The sequence below is a fragment of the Manacus candei genome, unplaced genomic scaffold (genome assembly GCF_025592945.1).
Source record: "Manacus candei isolate 608988 ecotype Guabito, Panama unplaced genomic scaffold, ASM2559294v1 h1tg000035l, whole genome shotgun sequence".
Taxonomy (NCBI): Eukaryota; Metazoa; Chordata; class Aves; order Passeriformes; family Pipridae; genus Manacus; species Manacus candei.
In genome coordinates, this window is record NW_026138083.1 from 5,078,276 (window position 1) to 5,091,318 (window position 13,043).

Consider the following 13,043-nt stretch of genomic DNA (forward strand, 5'->3'; position numbering starts at 1 on the left):
TTTAATTTTATATTTATCTTTCATTCATTGATGGCTTATTATGGGCTAGCTGCAAATTGAATGCTTTGCTTTATATAGATGTTTATGAACACACCAGTTCATGGTGGATAAATATAAGAAACTTATCACCCTACTGAGCTCTTTAAGGACCTGTAATAATTAGGCACTTACTAAAGCAGCTGCTAATGACTTACCAAGTACTTATGATTAGAACTTTAATTATAAATTATTGATGTATTGCTGAGGAGGGGACTTACACAGCCAGCAAATGTCCCGGCCTCTGCTACTGAAATGATGGGGATTTGTGAATGCTTTTAGAACTGTGACCTCAGAAAAAGCCATCATTCCTTAGTGCCAGGTGGGAATAAACTCCCTGGAGTACCTGGACATAACGTGGAGCTCGGCATCAGCTTCAGTCAACTGTGCAGCCCAAGGTAACAGACCGTGGTTATTCCCTGCTTTTTGCCCAGCTCTGGCTTTATTTGAAGTGCTGAGGGTGAAACAGCTGAAGTTAAGATTTCTTGTTTGTTTGTTTGGGGTGTTTTGGTTTTTTTTTTTAGGTGATGGCTAATGTATCTTGAAATATTTACTGATGTCAGCAACTGAAAGTAATCAAGAGTAATATAAAAACCTCACTTATAAGACTTGGAGGTGGCAAATAACATTGTAGCTTCATCAGCTGACTGGTGCTGCTGGGGAAACTGGGAGGAATGTTGTCAGCAGGCGTGAGAGCGGAATGGTTGTAAGCCAAAAATTAAGGATGTGTAAGGCCAAAAAAAAAAAAAGGGATTATTTAAGAGGCAGGGAAAGCAAGGTGGAAATGTTCCAAGAGGGACAAGTCCTTCTGGAGAACTTCATCTTGCAAAGGTGTGTGGGTGTGCTCGTCACTTCTCAAAATGCTCTGTACTGTCTGACTGACCACAGTCTGGGGGTTTTATTCAAGTGCTGGCATTGCCAACTCGTGTTGAAACATGTGGGTTTTTTCTATGTTTAGAGGAGAATTGTTTATTTTTCTAACGTAAGTGTGTGTGTGCACATGGGTATGTTTGGGGGGGGCCTCTCAGAATGGTGAAATCACAGTATCTTGGTTTGAAATGCCTATTTGTCTACTATTCTTCTAAATTTAAGCCTGATGTTCTTGGGTAAGTCTTTTTTTTTTTCCCCCTTAATTTTGGGTGAAGGAAAACTCTTTTTTTCTTATTTGCTTGGCCCAGTATTGTGGGACTGAGTCAAATTTATAAAACAGCAAAAAGACACAGGGGAAAAAACCACACTGAAACTTGAAGTGTTTATTAATTAATTTATTTAACTTGCATGTGCATTTGTCTCACCAGTAGCTGGTGTTCACAAAAAAAAAAACCTTTGAAATCGACAAAACTTTCAGTAAACTTGATGAACACTGTTTTAAAGTATCTAATGATAAGAAAGTTGCAGAAAATTCTTCACTTGCACAGCCTAAAATGTGCTGAATATTGAAGAAAAAAACCCCCCACCAACCCCTTTTTTTAATTTTTTTTTTTATTTAAAGATGGTTAAAAAAGTTTAACTTTTGTGGCTAGTACTACAGTTGTGCCTGTATGCCATTGCCTGGACTGGTGCAGCCGGTTTTCCTGAGTTGTCAAGACTACAAAACAGACCCCCTGGAAGGCTGTGGGTGCTGCTCTCGGCCGGGTGGGCACCGGGAGCGTGTTTGCGGCGGGGCGGCGGGAGCCAAACACATTTTCTGTAGTGCCCTCTTAAAATGTGCAAACAGGGTTAAGAAGAGAAAGCAGAGCGGGAGGAGTAAGACACACAGATGTGAGAACATCTATTCAATGTTCCAGTTCATATTTATCTCCCTTTTTTTTCTTTTTAAATTGCTTCTCTCCCTTCAATACTCTTTTAAGTTTTTAAGGGCAGAACTAAAGGAGCTTCTTTATTATTGGCAACTCTTTTCTCCCAGAGGAAGATCTTTAAGCAACAGCTCCTGCCAGGTTTAGATGTTTGGTTATAATTTACTACAATAAATAACAATTAATTTATCAACTATGAAACTCCATCATAAGAAAGAAACTGCGTTTTCACAAAGTTGGCTTTGTGGTTCCTTAAAGATACCGTAAAATGAGGTCAGTAAGAAAAAAAAAACAACCAAACTTGAAAAACATGGCTTTTGTATCATACATAATTAAAAAGAACTAATCATTAATAAATAAAAATCATTTATCATTGAAATAATTATGAAGCACTTCTAAAAATTTTAAAGGCAAATCTATTTAGGCCTACAGTTAACATGCAAAGTCATCCAACAAATAACACAAAATTGTACCGTAGTAGTCAACTGTTGCATCAACATTCAGAAAGGTCTGGACAGCAGCAGGACTTCTCCTCTCTGGCAAACATCTGGCAGCACATCCCACAGGTCTGCCGGAGCTCTGGGGATCCCGCTGGGTGATCCCTTCCCGCTGCCAGAGCTCGACAGAAACAACAGAGGCTTTTGTGGTGGCAAAACTGGCCCGGTGGTGGCATAAAAAAAGGGCTGGCCGTGGCCTGGGCTGACCCTGGAGCAAAGGCAGGCCGGGTGTGTTGGCTCCCACCCTGGGGAAAGGGGAGGGAGACCCAGGTGCCCACTCACATTCAGCAGCAGCTCTGCCACTGCATCACAGCCAGGCTGCCAGAGTGCCCACAAACATCACTTATCCTTGGCTCTTCCGGCTGCCGAGAGGGTGGGATGAGTGCTCTCCTCACCCCATGGGAAATCTGCAAAACCTTACAACTTCCTAAAGGTGGTTGTGGGCTTTTTTTTTTTTTCTTTTTCCTGTTTTCAAAAGGGTTAAAAAAGTAGGAAACTTTAATCTTCTCAAATTCTCGCTAAGGTAACACTTATTACTTCAACTAACACAACAGTTACATGACAAAGTACTGCAAATTATCAAAACGGACTGTACAGAAAATTACAAACTCGTTGCAAAATACATTGCGCTGCTATGACCGAGATAAAAAGTGCTTTGTTTTGTCAGAAAAGTGTTCTTCTGAAATAGAAGTGCCGTAGCCTGCAGTGGAATTCCGGTGTTTCGCTCGGGCTGTGCTCTCCTCGTTACCTTTCCAACCTGTGCATTTGGGGCCTTCTCCCGGGATGGCTGGGAACACAGCAGCGCTGGGGAGCGATGGTCCAGGGTGGAGCGTGGCCTCCCAGCTGGGACCAGGATCACTCCCCTGCCCCTCACACACAGGGAGCACAGAGAGCACTTCCTTGGTTTTTTTATACACTGCATTATTTAGGCAGGGCTGGTTTTCCTTCACAAGGTTTTACTCCTCCCTGCCTGTAGTTCCCACACAACTGCTGGCATTCCCACACGGCCGTTATCCAGACTCTGCACTGACCTTTTCCCAAAAAGCTGCCGGCTTCAGCGATGCCTGTGTTGCCTCATGAGGGGCACAATGCAAGAAGGGGGCCCAGCCAGTTTGAGGAAGGGGTGCCTCAGCAGTTCCTGTGCCGTGGCTCTCTGCGAGGGCTCCCGCACCAGCATCGAGTCCAAGAAGCCCCGGAGCACTGAGGAGACCTGCAACACCACACTGGTGTTAGGGGTGGACAAAAACATCCCTCTCTGGCTGTGTGCACGCTGCTTTTCTTGGGAAGACAAGGGACACAGTGATTCTGCCTATGGTAACAGCTGTACTGAGCTGAAGGGCTGTGTCTTCTACATGCTGCTCATGCTGAAACCATTTGGGTATCAGTGGGGTGCAGAACAGCAGCCCCTGCACAGCTCTGCATGTGGGGGGTGAGAAAAGCATTAATGTGGGCTGAGGGCTCAGGCCTGAAGCACACCCAAAATGGGAGATGCACACAGGGTTTGGCACTGGATGTGGACATGCAAACCCACCCACAGCAGTCCTGATGTGCTGACTTGCTCTGGTCCTGGGGCAGCTTGGGAAGCACAGGGAACACGAGGCTCTGCCCAGCTCCCTTTGCCATCACTTGCTGCAAAAGCCAAGCCAGGGCTGGGCACAAACAAGGCTATGGCTGATGGCTTTGGTCTCGCATCCTCCCCGCACAAGTCCTGTGCAGGACCCACTGCTCCAGGTGGGACCTTAGAAGTTATCAGCTGGGCACTCAAATGTGTGCCTATAGTGTTATTAAACATGTCACTGCTCAAGACCTTCATCACCTAATGGGAAGTCTGACCTTGTGCATGTCCTTCACCCGGGGCGGGAGGTTGTCCCGGATCCGGCGCATGGCCTGCAGCGGCGGCTCGTTGAAGTAGGGAGGTTCCCCATCGATCATCTCTATCACCATGATGCCCAGGGACCAGATATCCACCTGGAACACACAGACTGGTCATGAACACTGCTGGTAGTGCAGGGGGGCCCAACAGGCTCAGCACTGGGACTCATGCAAAGCTTGGAGATGGCTCCTGCCACTGTCTGTGGCCAGTCTAAGCCAGCAGTCTGGTGAGCCATCACCATAAATCTTTACCCAGCTGAGAATGCTCTTGCCTTTTGAGCAGTAAGTGATGGATGAAATGGATTAGCAGTGACTTACAAACCCGGGTCTGCAGCTGGTTTAGGTGCTGTCCACTGGAAGCCCTGTGCACTGGAGAGGCTGCACCCTCCTGCCCTGCATTCCAGCTGCACTGATTGCAGCCACTGACTGCCCACCCCAGGCTGGCTCTGCAGTGCTGCAGCCACGGAGAGAGCAGAGCACAACTCGGCTGCTGTGAAATCAGTTACTCTGTGTCCCCCGAAGCTCAAAAACAACAGGAACTCCATTCAAGACCCCAAGGCAAACACAAGCACTTAACTACACCCAGGGCCGCTTCCAGCCAGCAGAGGTAACACATTATATAATCCCTCTGGAAAATGATTCAGCTCCAGATAAAACAAAACCCAAATAACTCAACACTACTTTTCTTTTATTTTGGTCCTGGCTAGCTGCAGATCTGTTCCAGAATTCCATTTCTCTAATGACTGTAATTCCTGTCATTCGCCAGCCCAAATACAACCAGGGCCAGTTCATGCTGCTTTTCTCTTTTCCCAACACTATCCTTTAGCCCAAATCCTTTTTCTTTTTCCCTTCTGGTGGGGAAACCTAATGTAGCCATAAGTTCAGCCACTTTATAATCCTTCCAGTGCTATTAATGGGCTAATAATACCTGATGTTATTACCCCTGGAATGTCTTCCATAATGGCACCTGTCCTGGGAGCACGTCAGTGCCTGTGGGGTGCTCTCACCCTGGGGCTGTGCCAAAACAGTTCCTGCTGCATCTCCTGTCTCAGCTCATTTCCCCTTCTCTGTGCATGTATATTTCTGCATCTCTACATTTATGTGTGTGTGTATATATATGTTTATAAATATATAATATGTGTGTATCTGTGTATTTTAATTTTTGGCTCTATCTGCCTTGCAGGGTTGCTCTCTGCAGCTGTTACTACCAGCACTATCAGCACTATCAGGCAGAAGCTCCTCTCCCCACGCAGAGGAGCAAAGGCAGCCGTGTCTCCTGCTGGGGAGCCGTGAGTCACTGTCACGGCTGAGCGTGGGAGAGGGGATTGCTCTTCCCAGGCTGGCAGTGCAGGAGTGCTGTGACTCAGAGCTTCCCAATGGATGGGATATGGCACTGCAGACCTTGCTGGTCTCCTCTGAAGGGTTCTAATAAAAATGTGTGGATTGTCTTTTTCAGAACAATTTGGCAGGGCTTAAAATAGCTCCCACAGACGTGCTTTCTCTACCCCTGTCTCTCAGCTAATGAGAGCAATGACTGCAAGGAACGAGCCGATGGGGACACCAGTGCTACCACAGAGGGTGGCAATCCTACCCATCCAGCTGGCTCACGTGTTTGGGACCTTGTGGGACCTGTGCCTCTGCTGGCATTCCTCCAGAGCAATGGAATCTCAGGCTTCAGCGGGATGAAAGCAGAGTGCAAATACTGGTGTGACCTGGCTGTGCAGTACAGCTGCATAACCTGGCTGCAGGTTTGGCACATGCAGGTGTGGACACCTGTGACTGCAGCTCCAGGCTTTTATATTAAAGAGCATCAAAGGGTCTTTCCAATGTGAAAATAAGACCAGTTTCCTTTCCTACAGCACCCTAAGTGTAAATACGTAAAGGCATTACACTAAGTGTGCTAAATGGAGTTGTTATTTAACGACTTCATCTCGGAGAAACACTTTAAAAGGAGCCGCGATGTAGCACTCTGGGGCAAACGTAATTGCTGCTATTTAGCATATCTATGTAAATGCCTTTGAACTGCACGGTGCTCCCTGAGCTCCGTGGGGTCGACCAAGGCACCCCACAGAGAGCAAACAACAGCTCTGGGTCCCTGCCGTGCCCCCTGCACTCACCTCGGTGCCGTAGGGCAGGCGGGATATCACCTCCGGAGCCATCCAATACGGTGTCCCAACTAGCGACTTCCTCCTGGGAACCTCCTTGGACACTTGGGCACAGAACCCGAAGTCGGACAATTTTATCTGAAAAGGAAAAGGAAAAGCCCCTCTTGAGTAACAAGGCGCATTCCTGTGAGACACACGTGCCTCTGAAACACCTCTGGCTGCAGCGGGAGGGACGGGGATGGAGCTGCAGCGTCTGGCTGGGACAGGACAGCAGCACAGTTTTGCAAGTGTGTCTGGAGACGGGAACACAGCCTGGGGAACTTTAAATTCACTAAAATGAAGGCAAGGGAAAGACGTAGGAGAGTGAAAGTGGTGTTCATTACTAACGTCATCTGTCACACCTCATTGCCTCTCCACCAGCAAAAGATGCAGAGGTGATAAATGGCTTATAATGGTTAAAAACAGAAGGAAAGCAAAAAATTCTGAAGTAACAGTCTTATAATGAATCTATTATTGCATATATATAAACCCCATGTCTGCAGTTATGTATGCATGCTGATACTCAGTAATAAACACATTCCAAGTGATGCACACCCCTCCTGGGATGTGTACCCAGGAACATGACCTGTGAGTTTGCCAGAACACAGGTGAAGCAAGTGGCATTCACCCCATTCCCTTTTACCACTGAGAGCATGACCCAACACCCACAGAAAGCAAAACCCCTGCCAATGTTTTTTTTTAGACCAGGACCTCACACCATGGACTGTCACTAAAGAAAATGTCATCTTTATGTAGTAACAGCTGATTTCGGAAAGGTGGGGAAGGGCACAAGACTCTTCCAAAAAAGAGTTAATGGGACCTGCTCTCTTTGCTTGGGAACTCAGGAATTAGTACTGTCCTTGAGTAGCTGTGACAGTGACCTGAAATAGAAATAATGGGATACACAAGCACTCTGGAGAGCAGCTCTTGCTGCATCATGTGCCTACTCATACTTTTATGCCAGTTTTTTTTAACAACAGAAATTATGGAAAATTATCACCTCCCCCTCCATGTCGCTGTACAATGCCAAGGTGAAAACTCCTCCAACCCCCAAACAAAACAAGCTGGTCTGAGTGTCAGTGGCATCACTCCCTTCCAGAAACAGCTTGTTCCTTAAGGCTGAAGTCTCTTACCCCCCCCACGAGCTATTTGAAGGCCTAGAAGCTATCACAGGGGTTTTCCTGGGCATTATCCTAACTCCCATCACTCCCGGTTATAAGCTGCACAGTGCCACGGTGACCCAAGGTCCATAGGCCGTGTATCCCATCACATACTCAGCACCTGGGAATACAAAATGAACCCCAACAGCCCTTGGACAATGGGAGTGGGAAGTTGCATAAATGCCTGCATTGACTTGTCAGCACTGATTTGTTTTCTTTTGGACTCAGTGCAGACACTACTTTTTTTAAAGCTGTGGGTGTTATTTTAAAGAGAATTATGAAATGATTGTTGGTATTTCTAAAACAATAGTAGCCAAGTTCTCCATGCTAAATGTATTTTTCAGTTTACTGGATGAAGAATGGAAGAAATAATGCGTATTTTGGAAGCAGAGTCCAATCATCTTTTGTAGGAGCACAAGAGGTTTTGCATATCTATTGCTCATTCGAGTACATAAAAGACAACGATTTTCTAAAAAAAGGTAATTGCACAACACAGCCATGAAGAAATCTGCAATGCAGATAATAAGTACTGGAGTAATGAGTATAATGAGGCACTGTATGCAGATCCCAGCACAGATCAGATCTTATTTCAGCAACATGGATTGAAATCCCAGCTGAAGAACTCCTACACACGTGGGATTTTCTTTCCTTGACAGGATTAATGGGAGCAGCCTGTGACTGCTGCAGGAAGAAAAGCCCTATTCCTTGGTGAAGTGGGTATCAAATTAAACAAGGGAGCCTTTGGTTAAGGAGTCAGACCAGGCCTGGGAAGCCAAGAGCTTCACCTTCTGAAAGGGAAGGTCTAGATTTGATTCCAGACCAACAGGCTCAGTCCAACCTGCTAAGTCTTGCTTTAGACATCTGTGTAACAACCTGTAATTTTGTGTGCAAACTTCATTTTGCTTACTGAGCAAGTCAAGTGCAGCATTTTGTCCCCCTCTCTCCCTGCTCAAAGACCAATTAACTGGCAGCAGCATCCCATCCAAGTACATGGCAGTGTGGAACTGGCATTATCAAGCATCTCACAAATATAAAAGCTACTGTGACCATCAGGGGAGGGTTTCAGCAGTAATGCACATTATTTTAGCACAGAAAGGTGTTAGCCTTCTTCACCAGCTTGGAGAAACAGCACAGGTACAGTAGTTGCTAACAGAGCACACATACAGAGGCTGCTAACTGAGGGATAACTAAGTGTAGTTAAAAGGAAGTATTTCTGAGAGGCATCACAGTAGGAGTGGGGCAGCCTAAAAGATGATCTCCCATCACCTCCTGTCACCGACCCATCACCCACATCGTGTAGCTCCTTCTGCCACTGCCTTTTGATGGCTGCAATCCCTCCCCAAGGGATTGCTGCCTGCAGCACAGATGTCCATCACCAGCCAGGCCAGGCCAGGCCTGTGTTTTTGGGATTCAGCTCTCCAAGGAGTCACTCACAGGTCACACCCTGCAGTTTCACAGGCCTGGCTCAATTTTTCCAGGCAGTGTTTTCATGGCACAGCTGTTTTCATGGCAGCCCTGGGAGCTGGGGAAGGGCTGGGTGCTCACCCTGCCGTCGCTGGTGAGGAGGATGGAGTCGCTCTTGATGTCGCGGTGGATGACGCCCTGGTTGTGCAGGTAGGACAGGGCTCTCAGGACAGACAGACAGACCGTCGCGATCTGCTCCTCGTTCATCCTGAAACAGCAACGTGGGAAAACCGGAGTGTTAAGGAAGACAGTGGGAAAGGGGAGCTGGAACAAAGGGACACGAGTTCCCCTTCAGGCCAGTGTACAGATCTTTTGGGCAGTGGCTCTGTGGGGTGACTCTCTGGTCCTATTTCTGACCAAAAACATGGGATGAGGGTGAGGATCAACTCTGCAACGAGGTCAGGATAAGTCTCCCTGCAGCACTAAAAAAGCTGAGTGCTCCATGTGATGCAGCCTGCGACAGTGAGCCCGTTTCCCTCTGGGAAATAAGGGGAATGCCTTATTTACAGTAAGCTCAGTGCTTGCCAGGGAGTGTGAACCACCACTGGGATGGAAACAGGCGTGGAACGAGGAAAAAACCCACTCCTAATTGTGCAGACAAAACATCAAGCCCTGGGTGTAGCTCTTGGGGAGCACTTTTATGCCTTCTGTAAAAATATTCTGGATATTTCAGCAGAAAAATAAACAAGAGGCCTCACTTCTATGCAAGGTTGAAAACACCCATTTTGGGGTGGGTTGTGCACCCTGGTACTGCTGCCCCATTGCTGGATGTCCCCATCACCTCTCTTACATGAGTAGAAAAACTCCTGTGGAGATTTCTGCTCTAACTTTGTGTGCCATTTGTAGCAAAATCTTTGAGGGAAGGTCATGCAATGTAAAAAAAACCCAGAAGATTAAGAAAAGACTGTTTTGAGTTAAAAAATAGATGACAGCTCTTAAGAAGTGGTGTCCTGGGAACATCTGTTTGCTGTTAAACTCCTGTCAGAAATATCTAAGATAGAGCTTTTAATGTTTTGGGTTGCAGTAGTTAACAAATGACTTGCAATATTGTGATTTATTTCAGCACACAAGTTAAGGAAGCAATAAAAAATAAAATACCTGTGTTACAGCTCTGCTCTTGGTAGGGTCTAAGAGCATCACTAAACTATGTTCTCTCATAAATTTTCTAATTTATTATTCCTTACTTTTCTTCTTGCTCCCCTAAATACTCTCCCATTGATTTGGTGTGGAAATTTTAATTTTTCTTTTATTCAAGAGGAAGAAATTAAATAAAGAATCGCTCTTCCCTATTTCATTATCAGGAGCAGATGAGCAAAGATCAGGTAGAAAGAGGGCTGTAAAATCTAATGTCTCCTCTCAGAAGAGGCAGAACAGCTCCATACACTGCAGCTCTTGTGCTGGTGGATCACCTGCTTTAAAGGTGTGACATTAACTGAAATATGGGAACGTGCTCTACCACAAGCACAAATATTCTGATATAAAAACTCTCTTCCCTTTATGTTTTAGGCTTGGTTTGCAGATAACCTTTCTGACAGCCTGGTTACACGGGTTGTGAGTATGGAGAGAAACTACCCTTAGGACTGATGTGGTCATGACAGCAAAACTAACAATGCAGATCACCAAACAGGGAAAAGAACATTTTTGGTGGGGGGCTATTTTTAGGAAGTAATGGATAAAAGTTGTGTTGCTGATGAACTACCAACTAAATTGCACCAAATCCCCATCTACCAGCAAGCCCTCTCAGGTATTTCTTTCCCTTTGATTTAAAAAATGCTGGTATTGACAGGGATTCCTCTGCAGTGGTTTATTTATGCTGGTAAAGGAAGCATGTTATGTATGGGTATAAGTGTATATACATCTACATCTATATTTAGATATAGATATATATATAGAAATATATAGTGTATATATATAGCTATGTATATATACATATATGCATAGATAGCTACATGCATATATGCATATATATTTATGTATATATGTTTTATATATATATTTATGTATATAAATATTTATATATATATGTATATATGTTTTCCATGAATGTATATGGCACGTATTTTTATGTTTTTATATATGTATTTTGTATGTACTTACAAATACACAGTCATTTATAAAAATGTTTTATATATATAAAAATAAATACAGTATAAACATATACACACGTTATATATACATAAAATAAAAATAAGAATAAAAAATATAAAACTAGAATAAGATTAAAAATAAAAATAAGAATAAAAATAAAAATAAGAATAAAAATAAAATAAGAATAAAACTAAAAATACATATATAGAGCCAGGAGGTGCCCAGCTGCCCTCAGCAGCAGGTGAGCTCCGGAGGGCACGGTCCAGAGGAATCCATGAGGGAAAGCCAGGGCATCTCCCCCCCAGCCAGGCTACATGTTGGGCTTTAGGCTGCAGGTCCCTCATCCCACCTGGTGTGAGTGACGATGTCGGTCAAAGCGCCGCCCTCCAGGAACTCCATCACCACCCAGAGCTCGTCTCCCACGAGGTAACTGTTGTACATGTCGACCACGTTCTCATGGTGGTAATCCCTCATGATCACCACCTGTGGGGCACAGAAGGGCGGCCTGTGAGTCGCTACAAGCGTTGTCTGACACTCGCTCCGACCTTCTTTCTCGCTGTGCTGTTCTCTCGGTGCTCGCTGAAGGTTCTGGGATGAACCACATCCTCCCAAACCCTTATAGCCAGCACATAAACAAAACCAAGGTATTTACATAAAAATATCAGTCATCGTAAACGCACCAGGAGGAACGAGGAATCTCTAGCTGCCGAAGTATGAGCGGTAGATAATTGTTTTATTTCAGCCTGCAGGAACAGAACTGTTTATTTAATTGGTTTTTTATTGCCAACTGCCTTCAGTACAACACAGATTTATTCTTTTTTTTTAACCTGATCAATTGTTCACTGCATCAAAGTCGTTTTCATCATGTACCTCGTGGTACTTTGCATGGAATTTTCACAGAATGCTGGTAATGCAGGGGATGACTCAGATCCCACATCTACAAGGGACTGTACAACTAGGACCACAGTAAGAGCAGCCCAGCCAAGGCAGTGACCATGAGCACGGGGGACTGAGAGCTGTCAGAACAGTGACCAGGAGAGAAAACAACAGCCAGGGAAGGTTTCATTGCAGACAGAGGAATTTCAGTGCTGCTCTAAAGAGGTTCTTGGCTGACACGAGTGACTGGAGCATGTCAGGGAAGCAGCTTGGTCCTGCACAGCATGTAGGACTTGCTTCAAGATGTTACTGCTCAAGAAATGCTCAGTTAGAGCCACCACAGCCCAATTCAGTGCTGCCTTCCAGCAGAGGCAAAGCCAAGCCCAAGTACCCGGTACAGTCATGCACTGTGCAAAGAACTGGGTGAAGTTTGCTAAAAACTAATATTTTAATTAAAAAATTTTAAGTTTTTAAAGGTTTTAAAGAAACCAGTCTGTCATGTGCTGAGGGAAGATTCACTTACAGTCAAAATACAGGAAACAAAAGATAGAATTAAAAAGTTCATTCTCACAAGAGGTTTCCCTGAGCTCCTGCAGTGGTTTTGCTGTTGATCAGCATATTTACAAGTGATCTTGAAAAGGGAGCAGGGTACACAACCCACTAGCTTCTTTAAGGGAATAAGAAGTAAAAAACTGGGAAAACTCTTCAAGTTGCATAAGGTACTCTCAGCCCCAAACAACTGGGTGAAAAAATGGCAAATGAAAACCAGTGTTCCGAAATTTAAAATAATGTACATGGGGAAAACAGTCTCCCATAAGCACTTGTGGGCTCTGAACTGGTTGCAACCACTCAGAAAAGGAGATGTGGGAAGTAACACAGATGGTTCCATAAAAAAAGCACTGTCAGCTCTTAGCTCAGTAACCATCAAGAAAGCAAAGGGTTAGCAGAGGAAGGAGGAAGGAAACAAAAAGCATGTGTATTCCAGAATACAGTGCAAATGCTTCTTGAACAGTCTGGTCAGTTTGGATCCTCTGTCTTGGGAGGATAAACTATGTCAGGAAACAGAAAAAGGCACCGGGCTATGTCTGTGCACCTGATACCCTGCATGGA

At 45.0% G+C, this 13,043-nt stretch overlaps 1 protein-coding gene across 10 annotated transcripts in view; it reads right to left on the reverse strand.

Annotated features, from left to right (window-relative positions):
- Positions 1–2,270: 2,270 nt before the first annotated feature.
- The window catches only part of PAK5 (p21 (RAC1) activated kinase 5), a 159,814-nt gene continuing 149,041 nt past the window's right edge, over positions 2,271–13,043 (reverse strand). For 9 of the 10 annotated variants that reach the window (XM_051792785.1, XM_051792794.1, XM_051792787.1 and 6 more), the window contains 5 exons: positions 11,407–11,540; positions 9,051–9,177; positions 6,319–6,444; positions 4,163–4,297; positions 2,271–3,539 (listed from right to left, as the gene is read on the reverse strand). In XM_051792785.1, coding sequence (XP_051648745.1) covers positions 3,384–3,539; positions 4,163–4,297; positions 6,319–6,444; positions 9,051–9,177; positions 11,407–11,540 — 678 coding nt within the window. In that variant the 3' untranslated portion in view covers positions 2,271–3,383. The remainder of the gene's footprint in view (positions 3,540–4,162; positions 4,298–6,318; positions 6,445–9,050; positions 9,178–11,406; positions 11,541–13,043) is intronic. The other variant, XM_051792786.1, reaches the window with a different exon arrangement.